The 15,997-nt window shown below is 38.9% G+C and overlaps 1 protein-coding gene across 2 annotated transcripts; it reads left to right on the plus strand.

The window, feature by feature from the left end:
• Nucleotides 1-1,036: 1,036 nt before the first annotated feature.
• LOC127388960 (threonine--tRNA ligase 1, cytoplasmic-like) lies at nt 1,037-15,571 on the plus strand. 2 transcript variants are annotated; one of them, XM_051628986.1, is made up of 19 exons: nt 1,037-1,324; nt 1,873-1,965; nt 2,749-2,939; nt 3,527-3,650; nt 4,614-4,735; nt 5,525-5,642; nt 6,231-6,295; nt 6,977-7,055; nt 8,263-8,409; nt 9,351-9,449; nt 9,778-9,944; nt 10,469-10,631; nt 11,326-11,463; nt 11,843-11,920; nt 12,019-12,119; nt 13,227-13,331; nt 13,768-13,840; nt 14,573-14,687; nt 14,810-15,571. In XM_051628986.1, the coding sequence occupies exons 1-19, from the start codon at nt 1,052-1,054 to the stop codon at nt 14,956-14,958; spliced, it is 2,400 nt and encodes a 799-aa protein (XP_051484946.1). In that variant the 5' UTR covers nt 1,037-1,051; the 3' UTR covers nt 14,959-15,571. The 2 variants fall into 2 exon arrangements, with proteins under 2 accessions (XP_051484946.1, XP_051484947.1); XM_051628987.1 differs by lacking the exon at nt 1,037-1,324 and adding an exon at nt 1,427-1,576.
• Nucleotides 15,572-15,997: the final 426 nt, after the last annotated feature.

Raw genomic sequence — 15,997 nt, forward strand, 5'->3', positions numbered from 1 at the left:
TTCCTTAGTTTGTTGTTTGGGTTTTTTTTCTGTTTCCATGACTTTCAGCTGACACCGCATCCCCGGCCTCACTCCTGTGGCTTTACCTGGAGTTTCCTGAAGGGCACTTTGCCTATTGCGCAGCAAACAGAAATACTTTGCTAAGCTTCTAGGAAAACAAGATTTAGAATATTTTCAGTCTTTATGATCTTATGATGCTACCACTGTATCCTCCTGCCAGGCTCCTTCTGTTTCTGAAATTACAAGTACTTATCAGGCAGCATTAAAGTTGATCACTGGCCATATAATGATTCCATCGTGTCTATCACCTGCCCAACAGTTAACCCCCCAGGTTTCCCGCGTTGGAAGCATCGCCTGTCGCCTTGTGGTTTGTAGCTGTAACAAGCCTCACATGTGACACATTATCTGAAGAAAGGGTCAGTGGAACTACGTGTCATTTTATGGCATATTAATGGTCCCAGTTTGGAACGTTAGGGTCTGTTGGCCCCAGCCATGAGGTTGGCCCAGGAGCTGCACAGATGCTAAACTGGATACTCGGGAACATAAAGCAACCTGACGGTTTTTTCCCTTCCTATCACCAACTACCTGTGCGTGTCACGATCTCCACAAATGACCAGGATTTTAAGAACTAGTGATGTGATTCTTCACTTTGTGCAACTTCTATTTCATGAGCGTTTCAAAGAACCCCCTGAGGCAGGTAAACCGGAGCGGGACTCGGACACGTGTGGCGGGTATTGACACTTCCAATTGCTTCTCTGCCCCGGAGCAAGACGGGCGGCTGTGCGTGGTTGTGCAGCCGTGAGGGCTGCTCCACGTATTTACCCAATTAGCAGAACGAATCATGACGACAGTAACTCTCCGGCAAAGCCCCTCAAGTCCCGCCGTGCCTGGGTGGGGTCCCCGCCTCAGCTGAGCGCCCTGAGCTCTTGGAAAGGGCAGAGCCTGAGGCCGCAGCAGCGGCGGGATGCGGCGCGGGACGCAGCGCGGGAGGCCGGGCGCGCGTTGCGCGTCCCGCCGCGGGGGGGCGGGGCAGCCCCGCAGCCGCGGGAAGATGGCGGCGGCCGCCGAGCTGGCGGAGCGGCGGCTGCTGCGGCAGGAGCAGGAGCTGCGCTGGCTGTCGGCGGAGGTCGGGCGGCTGAGGGAGCAGGAGGCGCCGGGCGGCCCCGGGGCCTGCAGCCCCGAGCTGCAGCGCCTCAGGGCCGAGAACGAGAGGCTGCGCTACCGCCTCCTGCACCTGCGCCGCAGCCTGGCGGCCGAGCTGAGCAGGGCGGAGCGGCCGCCGGGCCCCTCGGCGGCGGAGCCCCCGGGCAGCGGCAGCGGCGAGGTAGTGCCCGGGGCGGGGACAGCCGCGGGGCCGGGCCGGGCCTGGCGGGGCTTGAGGCCTCTGCTGGAGAGGGGGCGGGAGGGACTCGCCGGGGCCCGGGCAGCAGGGCCGGCAGCGGCCTGAGCGATGGCAGCGTGTCCCGGGCCCTGCCCGCGCTCCGGGGCGGGGGGCAGCGCTGCCCCCCATCGTCACTGCCTTTCCGCTGGCGTGGAACAAGTTTATCTGACCACCGAAAGCTGTTTTTATTGCTCAGTAGGCAATCATCGCGTGTTAGCCTGCCTGGGGAGGCTTTGCCAGGGACGGCTGTAAAGTTTGGGTAAACTGTGTTTAGAAGGGTTTGCTTGGTGAGCAGTTTTGCTGTGTCTGCTGAACATCATCAACAGGCAGTTTATATGTGTCGTGAGAATTCTTTCCTCTGTAATAAGGACATCTCTTACTGGGTTGTAACTCCCTTTTTAGGCCGATGTTGCACTGATCTGGCTTGGTTTGTTTCAGTGGGAGAAGTCTTAAAGGCTTCAGGGTGTACTTTGTATTACCGTTATTTTCAGGAAGTCTCCAGTGTTGGTCCAACTGTTGCAGTGAATCGAAGTAAAGAGGAAAAGAAAACAGAAAACGATGCTGTGAACAGGCATCAAAAAGATGTAAGTAGTTATTTTATACTATGATCTAGTAGAAGAAGGAGTATTGTTTGGCTGTGTTCTGAAAAGGTCCTGAAATCTGAAATACTTCACTGTATTTTGAAATTTCAGATTTTGGGAAGAAGGCTTGCTATGGCATGCATACAGGAAAAATAATTATTTAAGAGCTTTGTCTTGCATGTAATTGGTATGGTTACTTGTATGTTCCTGGATCTCTTTTTTTTACCTAACAAAAGGCTTTGGGCTATTGAGGAGATAAGGGTCAGGATGCTGTGGTTCCTAAAGAGAGTGATGGTTCATGAATTGTTAAACAGCATGTGTGTGATGACTGAAAGGGGATGTTGGCAGCACTGCCTGTAGTTTTGTAGATCTTAGTAAGTCACCTAATGCTAAAGTTAAGAAAACTTTCCTGTGAACTACCTTAATTGAATCTGATCCTTTGAATGAAGTGGCAGAAGCAAGGGCTTGTTGGAGTGATCCAAGCTGCTTTAGGACGTCAGCTAAATACAAATTCTGGGGCAGGAATATAGGCTGCTTTCTAAGATAGAGCTACAAAGCCATTTAGGTCCAGATTTCCAATTGGAAATTGGAAAACCGCTATAAAATAGTCAGCAAGTTGGATGGGACAATCCTGTGTATAATTACTTACAAATGCTGTACTGCATATTAGTATAAGTTCTAGTACAGTAAAATCTTGTCTCAGTTGGAACCTCTAGTCATGCATGAACACTGTCAACCCTTCTATTTCTCTCACAAACATGGATGTGTATGGTTTAATTGTTACAGGTCCAGTGTGAGCCAAGCTTCATAAAAGACAGACTGAAGCTTTACGAAGCACTGAAGAAAGAACATGATGCTTTGCTAGCTTACAGAGCAGCCAACGAGAGCAAGCCTATAAAAATTACTCTGACAGGTGGAAAGGTGGCTGAAGGGGAATCTTGGAAAACCACACCATATCAATTAGCTATAGGAATTAGGTAACCTGCAAATTCAAGGAGTGGTATTTTTACAGAGATACATCTGTTACTATCATTTGTCTCTTACATTCCTGCGTGAAATACGTGTTATGGTCAGGGGGCGTTGCCTCTCTGAAGTTGGTTTATTTGGAAAGTATTGAAACTTCAGCTTAATGCAGAAGAAAATGCTGGGTGAGGTAACTGCTCTGAGTGATGCTTGAGGTTCTGTGCTGGGATCATACTGCTTGCTTCCAATTAAAAAATAGAGCAATCAGTGAGATGGCTCAAAATTAATAGACATCTAAAGTTTTGAGAGTTACCAGATAACAGTAGAAGCTGTTGCTAGAAGCATTATTTCCTTCAGATCCCCAGCACTGAAAACCACTGAATGCAGCTTGAAGACTTAAAGAGTCTGTACCTTAAAAGTAGAAAAGTGTTTAAGACCATAGAAAGAAAAATTAAAGGTTGTTAGGTGCTACATGACGTGGGTGAGTTCTCTCAGGGTTTAGAAACCTAAGCACTTTTGCAAATCTGAACCGAAATATTTTACTCTCTTGTAATCTGTTTTTCTGGTTTTTTGTTTGTCTTTTGTTTCTTTTTTTCCTTAGTCCAATGTTGGCTTCAAATGCAGTCATAGCCAAAGTGAATGGTGAATTGTGGGACCTAGATCGTCCACTGGAGGGAGATTGCACTCTGGAGTTGCTTACATTTGATAATGAAGAAGCAAAAGCTGTGAGTAAATGCCTAGTGGTTTTTGCTTGATTAAAGGAACTAATGATGTGGAATTGATTGCACCACTGTGGTTTTTAAAATCTTGAATTAGAAAAAAAAAAACATCCGGAAGTTTAATGTATTTGACAGTATTTGACCCAGATGAGGTACTAAGTACCTACAATCCGTAGGTGAATAAAATCTTAATGTTCTGTTCTCCCTGTATTTTTTACTTAAATAGGTTATTTCTCAAATACAGCCCTACAGAATGTCTCTCTGTATGCTGACATGAAATAGTTTGATGTCTTCTGAAACGTGTCTTCTTTGGTTTGACTCGGTGCATTTGAAGTCAGACACTGAAAGCAACAGTGAGGCTGTCTTACAGTTTTGTAAAAATTGTCCAATATCAGATTTGAGTCATAAATAAAACCTACACCTCCTTGTGCCAGCACAGTTATTAGAAGCTGAAGGAGGAGCATCTTAGTCAATTAAACTATGAATATACTTAGTGGCACACCCAAGATTTTTTTAATGGGATTCAGACCTAAGCCTGTGTTTATGCACTAGCATTAGGCTTCATTTTATCAAAGAATTATTAATGTGATTAAGCTTGTTTGAGCCATTTCAGGAGCCTGTAAAGTCTGATGTTGTAGCAGTGGCTATGAAGTGGTCTGAATTACTAGGGACTTACAAGACTTGTATTGATCTGGGTTTTTGATTCCCTTCTGACATTTCAGATAATGTGGTTTGCAGCCCTATTAATAAATGTACTATATGTGAGCAATGGTAACTTTATTAGCTGTGTTAGTGTAGATGCAGTTAGTATTGTATAGACTTGTAGCTGACTGAAAACTAAGATAAATGAACAAGGTATAATAAGTACTATGGTGATGGAATTGAATCTGCAGGTATACCTGTTTTTTTTCTTGTCAGTAACACAATGCCAATGACCTTAGGACTTGCTCACCTGACTTTTATTTGCAGGTTTATTGGCATTCAAGTGCTCATATTCTTGGAGAGGCCATGGAAGGTTATTTTGGGGGCTGCTTATGCTATGGACCACCAATTGAGAATGGATTTTATTACGACATGTACCTTGAAAACAGGTAACATTCCATTGTCTAAGACCTTTAATACTCTGTATTGAAGCTCAGTACTAGGATTACTTTTGCTCAGTCCTGTTTCTGCGTGTTAAAAGTAAAATCATGTAGTATGGTTTAAAGCTGACAGGTTAGTCTTATTCATATACATACTCATTGAATGTGTGTATATTTAAATTCCAGAGCAGTGTTCAGACATCTGCTCATTAAAACTTGCAGTTGTTGAATGTTCTGTAAAAAAAAAAAGTAGAGTGTTTGAGTGAAAATTTCTGAAGTTCCTGGGAGATACAGGAGGCAGTTGGTTAAAGAATCATGGGAGTTTGGTTTCAAGGTGCCATAGTCACTTGTAGAAATGACATGTATGCATGTGACTCATGAGGTGTTTACTGCTTTTCTAATCCTTGTGTACAGCTTTGCAATTCTGTTTTTAATGTATTTATCTTTAGTACTCAGTGAGAATACTGAATCTGCATCAACTGATAAACTAGCTCTTGCAGCTAGGTTGAGTTTTTTTTCCCTTTTTCTCTTAGATCTTTGAGCTATGGATCTTTGTGACCTTTAGACATGTCAAAAAACTGTTCTAGGAGTGATGGCAGGGAGTTTACTCAGGGTGATTCCATTTGTGGTCTGAGTTTAGTGTCTGAAAGAGCAGCTTGTTATTAGAAACTAAGAAAATACAGTGACAAATCACAACACATCCCATGTATTTCCAATTAGACCACTAGAAAGTGGTCACTTAAAAATGGGAATATCAAACCAATTAATTTTATATTTCTTTTGCCCTTCTTTGCTTAGAGGTGTATCTAGTACTGAATTCCCACTACTGGAGAACCACTGTAAAAATATAATAAAAGAGAAGCAGGCTTTTGAAAGGCTGGAAGTCAAAAAGGAGATCCTCTTAGACATGTTTAAGGTAAATCAATGATCTCTTAAAATGTAACTTTTATAAAATACAGCATGTTACTGACTCATTAGAATAGTACCTGTCCAGTGAAAAACTGATAACATCCTTTTCCCCCTGTCTGTACCCCTCTCAAGTATTCAGAATGTTTTCAGGCAATAATAAAGATAATTTCTTATTGTGCAAAACCACCTCTATCTCAGTGAGATGACACAGAAATTAGTATACATACACATTCATTCTTGCTCACTTACAGAGACAAGAGAAAAAAACTTCATGCTCTAGTCACCTCTGTCATACAGTGGATGTTACCACTCTCACTGTGCTGTGTTTTAATTGCCTTAAAGTGCTGTGGGGTGTTGAGGTGGTAATCACTAATCCTCATTTCCCTGAGGGTGTGTGAAGCATTTTCCTTTGTCTCTTTTGCCTCTTGTTTTATAACCCTTCTAAAAGGATGTTGGAACTTTTTCATATATATATGTGATCATGTGATTATTTAGTTGTCTTTTACTGATGCATTTGCATTATTAATACATAATTTAAAAATTGAATTTTATTAGACAGTTTGATGTTTCTGACTTTTCATGTTTCCCTTTGTAGTATAACAAGTTTAAGTGTCGTATCCTTAATGAGAAGGTGAACACACCAACTACCACAATATACAGGTAAAATTAAATTTAAAGGTAGTACAAAGTATTTATGTAGTTGGGTGTATTTGTTTAAACTGAAGAAAGTTTTGTTTTAATTGGTACTTCTGAATATTTGTGTGTTTGGGACTTGAGTTTGCAGTTAATATTGCTACTTACGTAAAATCAGATGTTATTTTCTCTGCTGGAACAGATTACGCCTCAGTTTGTGGACTAATAGCAAATCTGCTTTTCACTCATTCCACCTTGTTTCAGTAAGCTTACTAAAATAAGTTACAACCTAAGTTGATGGCTAATAGGTAAAGCTAACTCTTGCTCAGTGAGCTGTGAGGAACCTGTTCATTCAATTGTCAAGGGTAAAACTAGTTGGTTAAAAAATGCCCAAAGCTTTTTTTTCTGTTTGATGTGCCTAGCTTGAAATTTCCTGGCCAACTTCAATGTAGTACTGAATTAATTGATGGGTGTGTTACGATGCTGTTGGTAATAGATCACGTTTGCAGAGTATTTACTGAGTGACTGTTGTGCCTCAGGAAGAGGGCACAATTACTTTTCAGATGCACTGAATTGGCTGAGTGTTGCATATGTATACTTGTTAGTGTGTTTGAACACATCAAGCATTATCTTGTGTGCCATTAGGGACTGTATTTTAAAATGTTGCAAGTATTTTGAAATAAACACACTTGTCTTTTTGGTGTATAGATGTGGTCCACTGATTGATCTCTGCAGGGGTCCACATGTGAGACACACTGGAAAAATTAAAGCCCTTAAAATATTTAAGGTAAGTTAAAGAAATGGTGCATTAAAACTTAACTAGAAGTCTGTTGATTTATTTATTACATGTTCATTTCTCATAAAGTTACTATGTTTGGTCCTTTGTGTTGTTTCCTTACTCTGAAAATAGTCCTTCATTTCTTTCCCTGCTCATTGTACAAGTGTAAGTACAGATTTCCATCATTCATCTGTTTCCAAGGGCTACTGATTCCTGACCATCACAACAGTACATCAGTGAAAGTTAACAGCATCTTTTTTTATCATCAGAGTATCAGTGCAGTAACATGCATGCTTAGTCTGTAATGAAGAGAGCTGCAAAAATACTCAAGCTAGTAGTGACTAGATGAGCTGTGGGACCAATTACACCTTGGGCAGTTAGGGGAGTGTAGTACCTAAGCTTGATGTGGCAGTACTGTCCTAGCATCTCCATCCAGCTCTGCATTTTGTAACACAGATGTCCTGGTTTGAGTCAGTACTTGCTGTCAACATCTGTGCATGGGGGGTGTGTGTGTGCACTCAGTTCTGCAGTAAACAGACAGCAAAGGTAATCACTGGGTCATAGAATAGTATTTTGACCTTGGAAGGTGGTCTCTTTCAGGTACAGGAGGTAAAGTGGGCTCTGGCAGACCGGCAAGTGCGGCTGTTTAAAAATGGTAGTGCTCATAGGAAAGCCAGATACAGTGTTTGCAGATGCCTCTGGCTATGATGTGGTTTAAGTTACTTGCAGGTGCTAATTTTGGTAACTTTACTACACTAAACTCGCTGAAATATTCATCATCAAGGTGCTTTTGCTGGCTTCCTACCTGAAGTCCATTGAAGTCTTGATTAAGGGATTAAGTGTTAGATAGTCAGAAGAGCTAAGATTTAGTGGAGGGTGAATCAGTTTGGTTTAGTCTTTAATGTTTCCCTAGTCACGTTCTGTTTCTTCAGAAGATACAACATGAGATAATAAAGCATCCCATGATGGGAGTTAAAACAAGGTATCTAAGTAAAATAAAAGTATGGCTTCACCGGTCGTTTTCATTTGTTTCCTGTATTACTATGCTGATTAAAAGGCAGTGCAAGTATCTTTGTATTACAAAAAAGTGCTGGATGACTGAATATAATTATTTTTCCCGAGGAAAAAAGTCATAACACTTAAATGGATTAGTTTTTATAATCTCAGGGAAAGAAGGAATACGATACTATGTTAAAGTATGGGTTTTGTGCATCAGAATTCCTCTACGTATTGGGAAGGAAAATCTGACATGGAAACTCTGCAGAGAATATATGGAATATCCTTTCCTGATAATAAAATGATGAAGGAATGGGAAAAATTCCAGGAAGAAGCCAAAAACCGGGACCATAGGAAAATTGGAAAGGTATGCTATTTCATGGTCTACTTCTCTTATGCTCCTGTAGTATAATTCAGTCTCTTCTTGTGGTTTGTTTTTTTCAATTTTTTGACAGTTTTAATGGGAGCTAGTTCTATGAGTTTCTTGGTGTCAGTTGTGTTTTAAAATTTTAATCCTACAAATTCCCCTTGTCACTTGCATACGAATGTTAAACTAATGTTGGGAAGAAGTAATGGGGTAGTCCCTTGGTTTAGGGAGGTATATCTTAAACGTTTTAATGTAAGATCTTTTCAGATCCTACCCAAAACACTGTATTTTTCACAGGAGAGATAAATTACTGAAAACTGTATAATAGGCTCAAAAGAGGAGTCACTGGTGAACTTACAGAAAACGGACAAAGGGAAGAAGGAGAAATTATCTTTACAGAAGTGTTCATACTTATATTAATACATTAAGACTTGAATATTTTTATAGTATTTGTTTGATTGCTTCTGTACCTCTCAAATTATCTAGTATCAATAAAGCAACTAATCTAGTTTCTCATGTATCTAATATCAATGATACTGATGAGGTTAAGGTTCTCCAAAGATGTATTGGAGCCACACTGCTGAGCCTCTGGTTTTGAGACAGATTTCTGATAAAGAATTACTGGCTCCCAGCCTTCAGCCATCAGCCCTCAGATGTGTTGGGATATGCTTAATTGCTTTGGTTACTAATGTTAAGATTGGTTAAGGCCTCAGGATTTTGAGGAAATGTGTATTTGCATAGACAGTCAAATAGAATTCCAGTATTATTGCAGACTTGTAAGAGTAAGAACTACAGATAAATTAACTAATGTTGCTGGGAAACTGCTGGAAATCACCTTGTTGTAGGAATATTTCATTTTTGTGGACAGTCTTAACATGTGAAGTAGTCATGGTCTGTGGTTCTGAAGTGTTGTTACAACATGCTGTTTTTAATGTACTTAGGAGCAAGAACTCTTCTTCTTTCATGATTTGAGTCCTGGAAGCTGCTTTTTCCTCCCCAGAGGTGCCTTTCTTTATAACACACTTGTGGATTTCATACGAGTGAGTATATAATTCCTAACAAGCTTGGTACTGATTATTGATCTTAAGTACTTGATAGGCCATTCATAGTACTGATCTATCTTCAGAGAGAGGAAACATCTATGTATGTAAATATATACCAGATTTCCACTATGATTATGCAGTTATAACCTTTTTGAAAATAGGGCAGAGTAAAGCATAGACCTGTCCTTCTTCCAGTTGTGAAAAACCTACATGTGCAGTAGTCCTTTACTTTCCCAGAAAAAAGTCATTGTAAGCACACATAAGAATTAGGCTTTTGCTTGTCAAAAGCTTTTATCACCTTTGACATGTTGGATTTGTTTTATAGGAGGAATATCGTAGGCGTAATTTTACTGAAGTTGTATCTCCAAACGTCTTCAACAGTAAACTCTGGGAAGCTTCAGGACACTGGCAGCACTACAGTGAAAATATGTTCTCCTTTGAGGTCGAGAAGGAAACTTTTGCCCTAAAACCGATGAATTGTCCAGGACATTGGTGTGTACTCTCAAGTGAAAAACTTGTTATTTAGCCTTTGGGGGTGGGGCTGAGGGGAAATAAATTAGTATTAATAGGTCATGTATCTTTCCCGTAGACTACTAAGCAACCACTATGCTCAGGGAGCCCCTCTGACAGTGTTCCCAAGCAGACCAAATACTGTTCTTGTAGGAGGGCCTTTAAGTCTGCACTAAGTGAGCTAGGTTTGTGCTCACTAGTACTAGTCTGTGCCATTAATAAATACAAGTTGTGTCAGATGGAGGTGGGTGTCAGACATGGTGTACCAAAAGAAGATAACAGGTAAACCACTCTTGATTCTTACTCTCACATTGATTTTTTTTCTGGATAGTTTTTGGCATGATGTTCTGAGTGCTGCACTTTTTCTGTTTGTCTGCCTTTTAGAATACAGACAAATCTGAAAGAGTAAATTCTTAAACATGTGATTATTGTCTGTACTAATCTTGTTTTAGTTTGTTGCCTTCTATAAGAAGGATAAAAGGAGTGTTCTTTTATGTGACTTCTAGCTTGATGTTTGCCCATCGTCCACGATCCTGGAGGGAAATGCCTCTTAGATTTGCAGATTTTGGAGTTCTTCACCGAAATGAACTCTCTGGGACTTTAAGTGGTTTGACTCGTGTGAGGCGCTTCCAACAAGATGATGCTCACATCTTTTGCACAATAGAACAGGTAAGAAAAAAAAACAAAAACCAAAACAAAAATCCACAAACAACCCCAAACACAACAAACTCCCTATCAGTCAACCAAAAAAAACCAACCCTTAAGACAGTGGCCTGTTGAACTTAGCTTCTCTGTTACAAGTTTCTCAAATAGCAGTGTCATAATTTGTTTTTCTCTTGGAAATTAGAAAAGGCTTATATAAAAAGAATAAAATAATTATATTTGAGGGGCATTATGAATTGTGAATTACACTGTAAGGTTTTCTGTATAGGTTTTTTTTCCTGTAAAAGCATCTATTTGGCAACTAAATCCCAAAAAAGTAAAATCTTTTATATCTCCCTTCTGCCTCTGAAAAGAAAAAGCTGTTGACCACGTTTTGGTTTTAATGCTGAATAAATGTCAGTGATGCCATGGATTTTAGTGGAGCTGTGTGAACAAAGTGATACTCTTGTCAAGTCTGACTCATGCAGTATGGCTCCAAAAGTCCAGGCTTAACAAGAACATTACTTTTCTTGCCATGCTTTGGAGCCACAACACCCTTCACCCATTACCTAGTTTTGGGTTTGTAGGATATCATTTGCATGTGATTTTCAATTTTTTAATTTATGTAACAGATTTCTCTATTCTGATTGTGGTGAATGCAGTAAACTTAATTACATTTTATGTAAAGAAATTATAATTAATATATTTTTTTATGTTTAAGATTGAAGAAGAAATTATGGGCTGTCTTGATTTCTTGAAGTCAGTGTATGCTGTTTTTGGTTTCACCTTTCAACTCCATCTTTCTACAAGACCAGAAAACTACCTAGGAGAGTTAGACATCTGGGATCATGCAGAAAAGGTAACGCATTTGAAAGCAAATAGAGTCCTTAATATTTGTATTAGTAGACGTGTATATTTAGGTTATTTTATGTTGAATAGTGAGATTACTAAAAATGAGTGTTAAAAACCATCACATTAGATGTGAAGTTTTTGTATAAAACAAGAACTTTCTGATTATTACTTAACACCTTAACTGATGGGATTTTTATTAATCACAACATTTGCAGAAGGAACTACTCTTATTTCAAGACTATTTCTCATAAATTACTAAATGCTTGAACAATAGGACTCATGCTGCCTGTTGACTTCCTTTGTATTTCAAAGGCAAATGCTTTGACTTACAGTAATGAAAGGCACTGCTGTACATTTAAAAATTATTTTCTCGTTTTTATTATTAGCAACTTCAAAACAGCTTGAATGACTTTGGGGAGCAATGGAGTTTGAATCCAGGAGATGGAGCATTTTATGGTCCTAAGGTTAGTGAATCAGCATTTTTAATACAGCTTTGGGATGGACAAGGTTGCAGACACAATGCAGGCAAACTATATTTAGTAACTGTTATTTTACTTCACAGATTGATATTAAAATCAAAGATGCTATTGGCAGGTACCATCAATGCGCTACTATCCAACTTGACTTCCAACTACCCATTCGGTTTAATCTTACTTATGTTGGGTAAGTGGTTAACCAACTTATCTTCCTCTTTTAAATTAAATGTATCTATTTTTTAAAGTTTACTTTCATTATCTGTAATTCCCATTAAACTGAGATGTATTAATGCTCTCTTGCTCACTTAACCAATGATTAGCCTGCATATTGGTTGGCTGGTTAGGCAGCAAACATCCCTGGTGAGTATATTTCCTCAATGCAATGATAGCTTACTTTACTTTTAAGTGCTACTGATTGCAGGAAAATTCCATCATCTGTCTTGTCTGCCAGTTCTGAAGGTAACTGATCATAAGTAGTGCTATAGAAAACTTGGTTGAGTCAGTTTTCACTTTCAGCCTAGTCACTGTCTCCTCTGAAGACATCACATGCAAATTCAAATGTGTCTTAAGGAGCTAGTATGTTTGTAAAAATTTTGTTCTATTAATCAGATAAAGTTAATTAACTTTGAACAAAATAAGAACAGTTTTTAATGAAAAATTCACTTTGGCTTTCAGCTAGGAAGAGGGTTATTTATCCACTGAGTCACTTAATCTTAGTACCATATTGATGTGAACATGTGTCTTCTGGGTTGTTTTACTTTGTTTTTGCACATTATAATAAAGAGTTTGATGGGGAATGTAAAATAAGTATCTTTATGTTTTGGTCCTGCTGCATGGACCACAGTAGATGTCATAGCTCTTTGGTAGGTGATAATAATGTTACAAACAGCAGCTGGCTTTTTTTAATCACAGGGTTGTAATTTAAGGAAAGAAATCAACAGTAAAGGCAGGTATGACCCTGTACAACAAAAAGGAAGACACAGCAGAATAGAGTGAAGCAGAACATCAAATATTAAAATGTACAGAAATAGAGCTGAGTCAGTCGAGTGAGTTTTAAAATTAGGAGTTTGTGCCTATGTCACTAGCTACAGGCATGATTATTTTAAGTCACTGTGATTATTCAGAGTTCCTTTAAAAGCCCTGGTGACTTAAAGGTACATTTTTAATAGAAATGGTAGATTGTGCCTAAACATAACTAAATTGCTTTTTCATGGGAAGAAGACAGAAAAATTTTAGTAAGATTATCAGTGAGCTAAAATAAGGTATTTTTTTAACTTTACTTACTCTTTTTCAGGAAGGATGGCGATGATAAGAAAAGGCCAGTGATTATTCACAGAGCTATTTTGGGATCTGTGGAGAGAATGATAGCTATCCTAGCAGAAAATTATGGAGGAAAATGGTATGTGGCACAAATACAGCTCTAAGAAATGTTTAATAAGGTACAGAGAACAGATCTTCCCCAATGTCCACGGCATGATGCAAAATAATATTCCTAGAATTTTCTCAAAATTAGTGGGTAAGATAACAAGAGAAGAAGTTCAATTTTAGGGTCTGAGTCTGAGATATTACATCCTTTTATTAGCAGTTCATTATTAGAAATTAAATTTCATGAGATTGCAGGGAAAAATTATACAATAAAGCAGAAACAAGAATTATAATTGAATATACTGCATTATTCTTGTTCCTTTTTTCTTATAAGTCACTATTTTGTACTGGGAATTGATTGACATATTTTTATGAAGTAAAGCAATTATTACTGGGGAACATGACTATGGCTGTGAATGCAAATGTGAAATGCACATTAATTTCATATTTTTATTTGTCCTGCTTTCCAGGCCATTCTGGCTGTCTCCTCGGCAGGTGATGGTTGTGCCTGTGGGACCTACTTCTGAAGAGTATGCTCAGGAGGTGAGAGCAGGGCCTTCCTTTTTATACTAGCAAGTAATTTGAATAGCTCCTTAAGTATTTGTCCTAGAACAAAGAATGAATGCTTTAAAAAATTTGGAGACCTATTTGGAGGGGAAGAGGTAAATTTCTTCATATAATCTACAAATTTCTATAAGCCTGAGAATGGGAGATATGCAAGTGTGTTGGGTTCTGGTATTATGTATGTACTTTATTAATTATTAAAGGAAAAAACATTCTGGATGATTAATCTTAGATACTATCTCATGTTTGATTACAGAATTACCTCCTGAAAATAAGGGCAGAGCTGGTTTATTCCATTCCCTGGCATGTGTACTTACATTATGGCCTATGTTTTATTTGACCATGTTTGGGGAGGAGGTTCACCCCTTTCCTCAGCTTTTCTTTTAAGGCAAGCATAAGTGGTTGTGTTCCTTCTTGTTTCTTAGACTGGGGAAACCTTTTTGACGTTCAGCAGTGTAGCTGTCTGAGATTAGCAAATATTTGATATGAATGTTACCTTATATTGTCTTTCAGCTGGACTCTTGCTAAGCCCTTAAGTGTCTATGTAGTTGTCTTCAAATAACTTCATTGGCTTTCTTACAACAATTCACAAAAACACAATTATGCACAGACGTGAATTAATTACAGGAAGAGATTAGGGATTACAGCATGTACAAATTCATGTTGTGGAATGTATACTGTGAGAGGTTTTGTGTTTTTTGTTATTTTTAGGTTTGCAGCAAATTTTTTGAAGCAGGATTTATGTCAGATGTGGATCTAGATCAAAGTTGCACATTAAACAAGAAAATTAGAAATGCTCAGCTGGCCCAGTATAACTTCATCTTAGGTAATTGTGGTATCTTACATTTATGAACATCATTTAGGTTTTAATGTTGGGCATAGAGTTTGTCTAGACTCATTCTATAATGTGGGTAGTCATTTTAATATTGTTTGTGATATGTCTTGCAGTGGTTGGAGAAAAGGAGAAAGCAAATAATGCTGTCAACGTGCGAACAAGAGACAACAAAGTTCATGGAGAGATTTCAGTATCTTCTGCTATTGAAAAACTCAAGAAATTTAAGACTTCACATACTCTAAATGCAGAAGAATTATTGTGATGATGCCATTAGAAAAAAAGAAATATCTGCTGCCCATGTGAAACAGTTTCTTTCCTGCTGTAGAGCAGTAAGGCTCATCTGAGAACTTTCAGTTAATGGGTACCCAAGATAAGCAAATGTAGCAATGTTGGTGCTCCAGGAACAGCATGAGAGGATAGATGCAACTGCCAACTTCTTTCACAATCCCATGGGATCCCAATCTGCACAAGTTGCAGATTGCTTATTTAAAAAGTCCTACACCTGTATTAAAATATGTTGCTTTTGCTGTGGGAATGAATAAGTGGAGCAGGAAGGCTGGGAAGTGCAGGGGCTGCTGCTGCCACAGCTGAGCTGCCTCAGTCACAGGGCAGTTGTGTCACTGGTGTGAGCTTGGATCCAAAGCTTGGCAGTTGGTAGGTATGCATCAGGAGCATTCTGGCTTACTTTTTCTAACTCTAGATTCTGTCTTTTGGGGGCAGGGGGAGGAATAGGTTGATTTTTTTTTTTTTCTGAGTTCATGTTCTACATTGGTGTCTTTGGAAATGTAACTGAAACAAGATTCTGATTTGAGTTGGTGTGATAATCGGTTGCTGTAAAGGTGATTGCCAAGAATGAAGCTGAATTACTCACCCTATCTGTGTGTGGAAAGTATTTTATTTTTTATTGGGTTTGCTGTTGATTTGACTCTATTCTAAACCAGCCCCCACTAAATCTAGCTTTGAAGAAACTGTAAGGTATTATGTTTGCTTGCAATGCTGAGAATGCTAGAAAGGTGCAGCTGGCCTGTTTTCATTTTAAAACCCAGCATGTTGGAATTTAAATTGATCATAGTTATCTGACTTGTTTATGCTTGTAAGTGATTTCTAAGTTCACGGTGGCAGGCAACCAAATCAGATTTTCTTAACACATTTTTTCACTTTTATATGCTGGGTTTTTTTAGTTACAAGGCATAGATCGTTTAAAGATGTTATTCAATTATCTAAATTATCCATCTGTAGTTGTGATGTGAATGTTGCTGAAATGAAGCAGAAAGTACTATTTAGTGCATAAATCTTAGACA

Source organism: Apus apus, chromosome 10, assembly GCF_020740795.1.
Source record: "Apus apus isolate bApuApu2 chromosome 10, bApuApu2.pri.cur, whole genome shotgun sequence".
NCBI classification, from domain to species: domain Eukaryota; kingdom Metazoa; phylum Chordata; class Aves; order Apodiformes; family Apodidae; genus Apus; species Apus apus.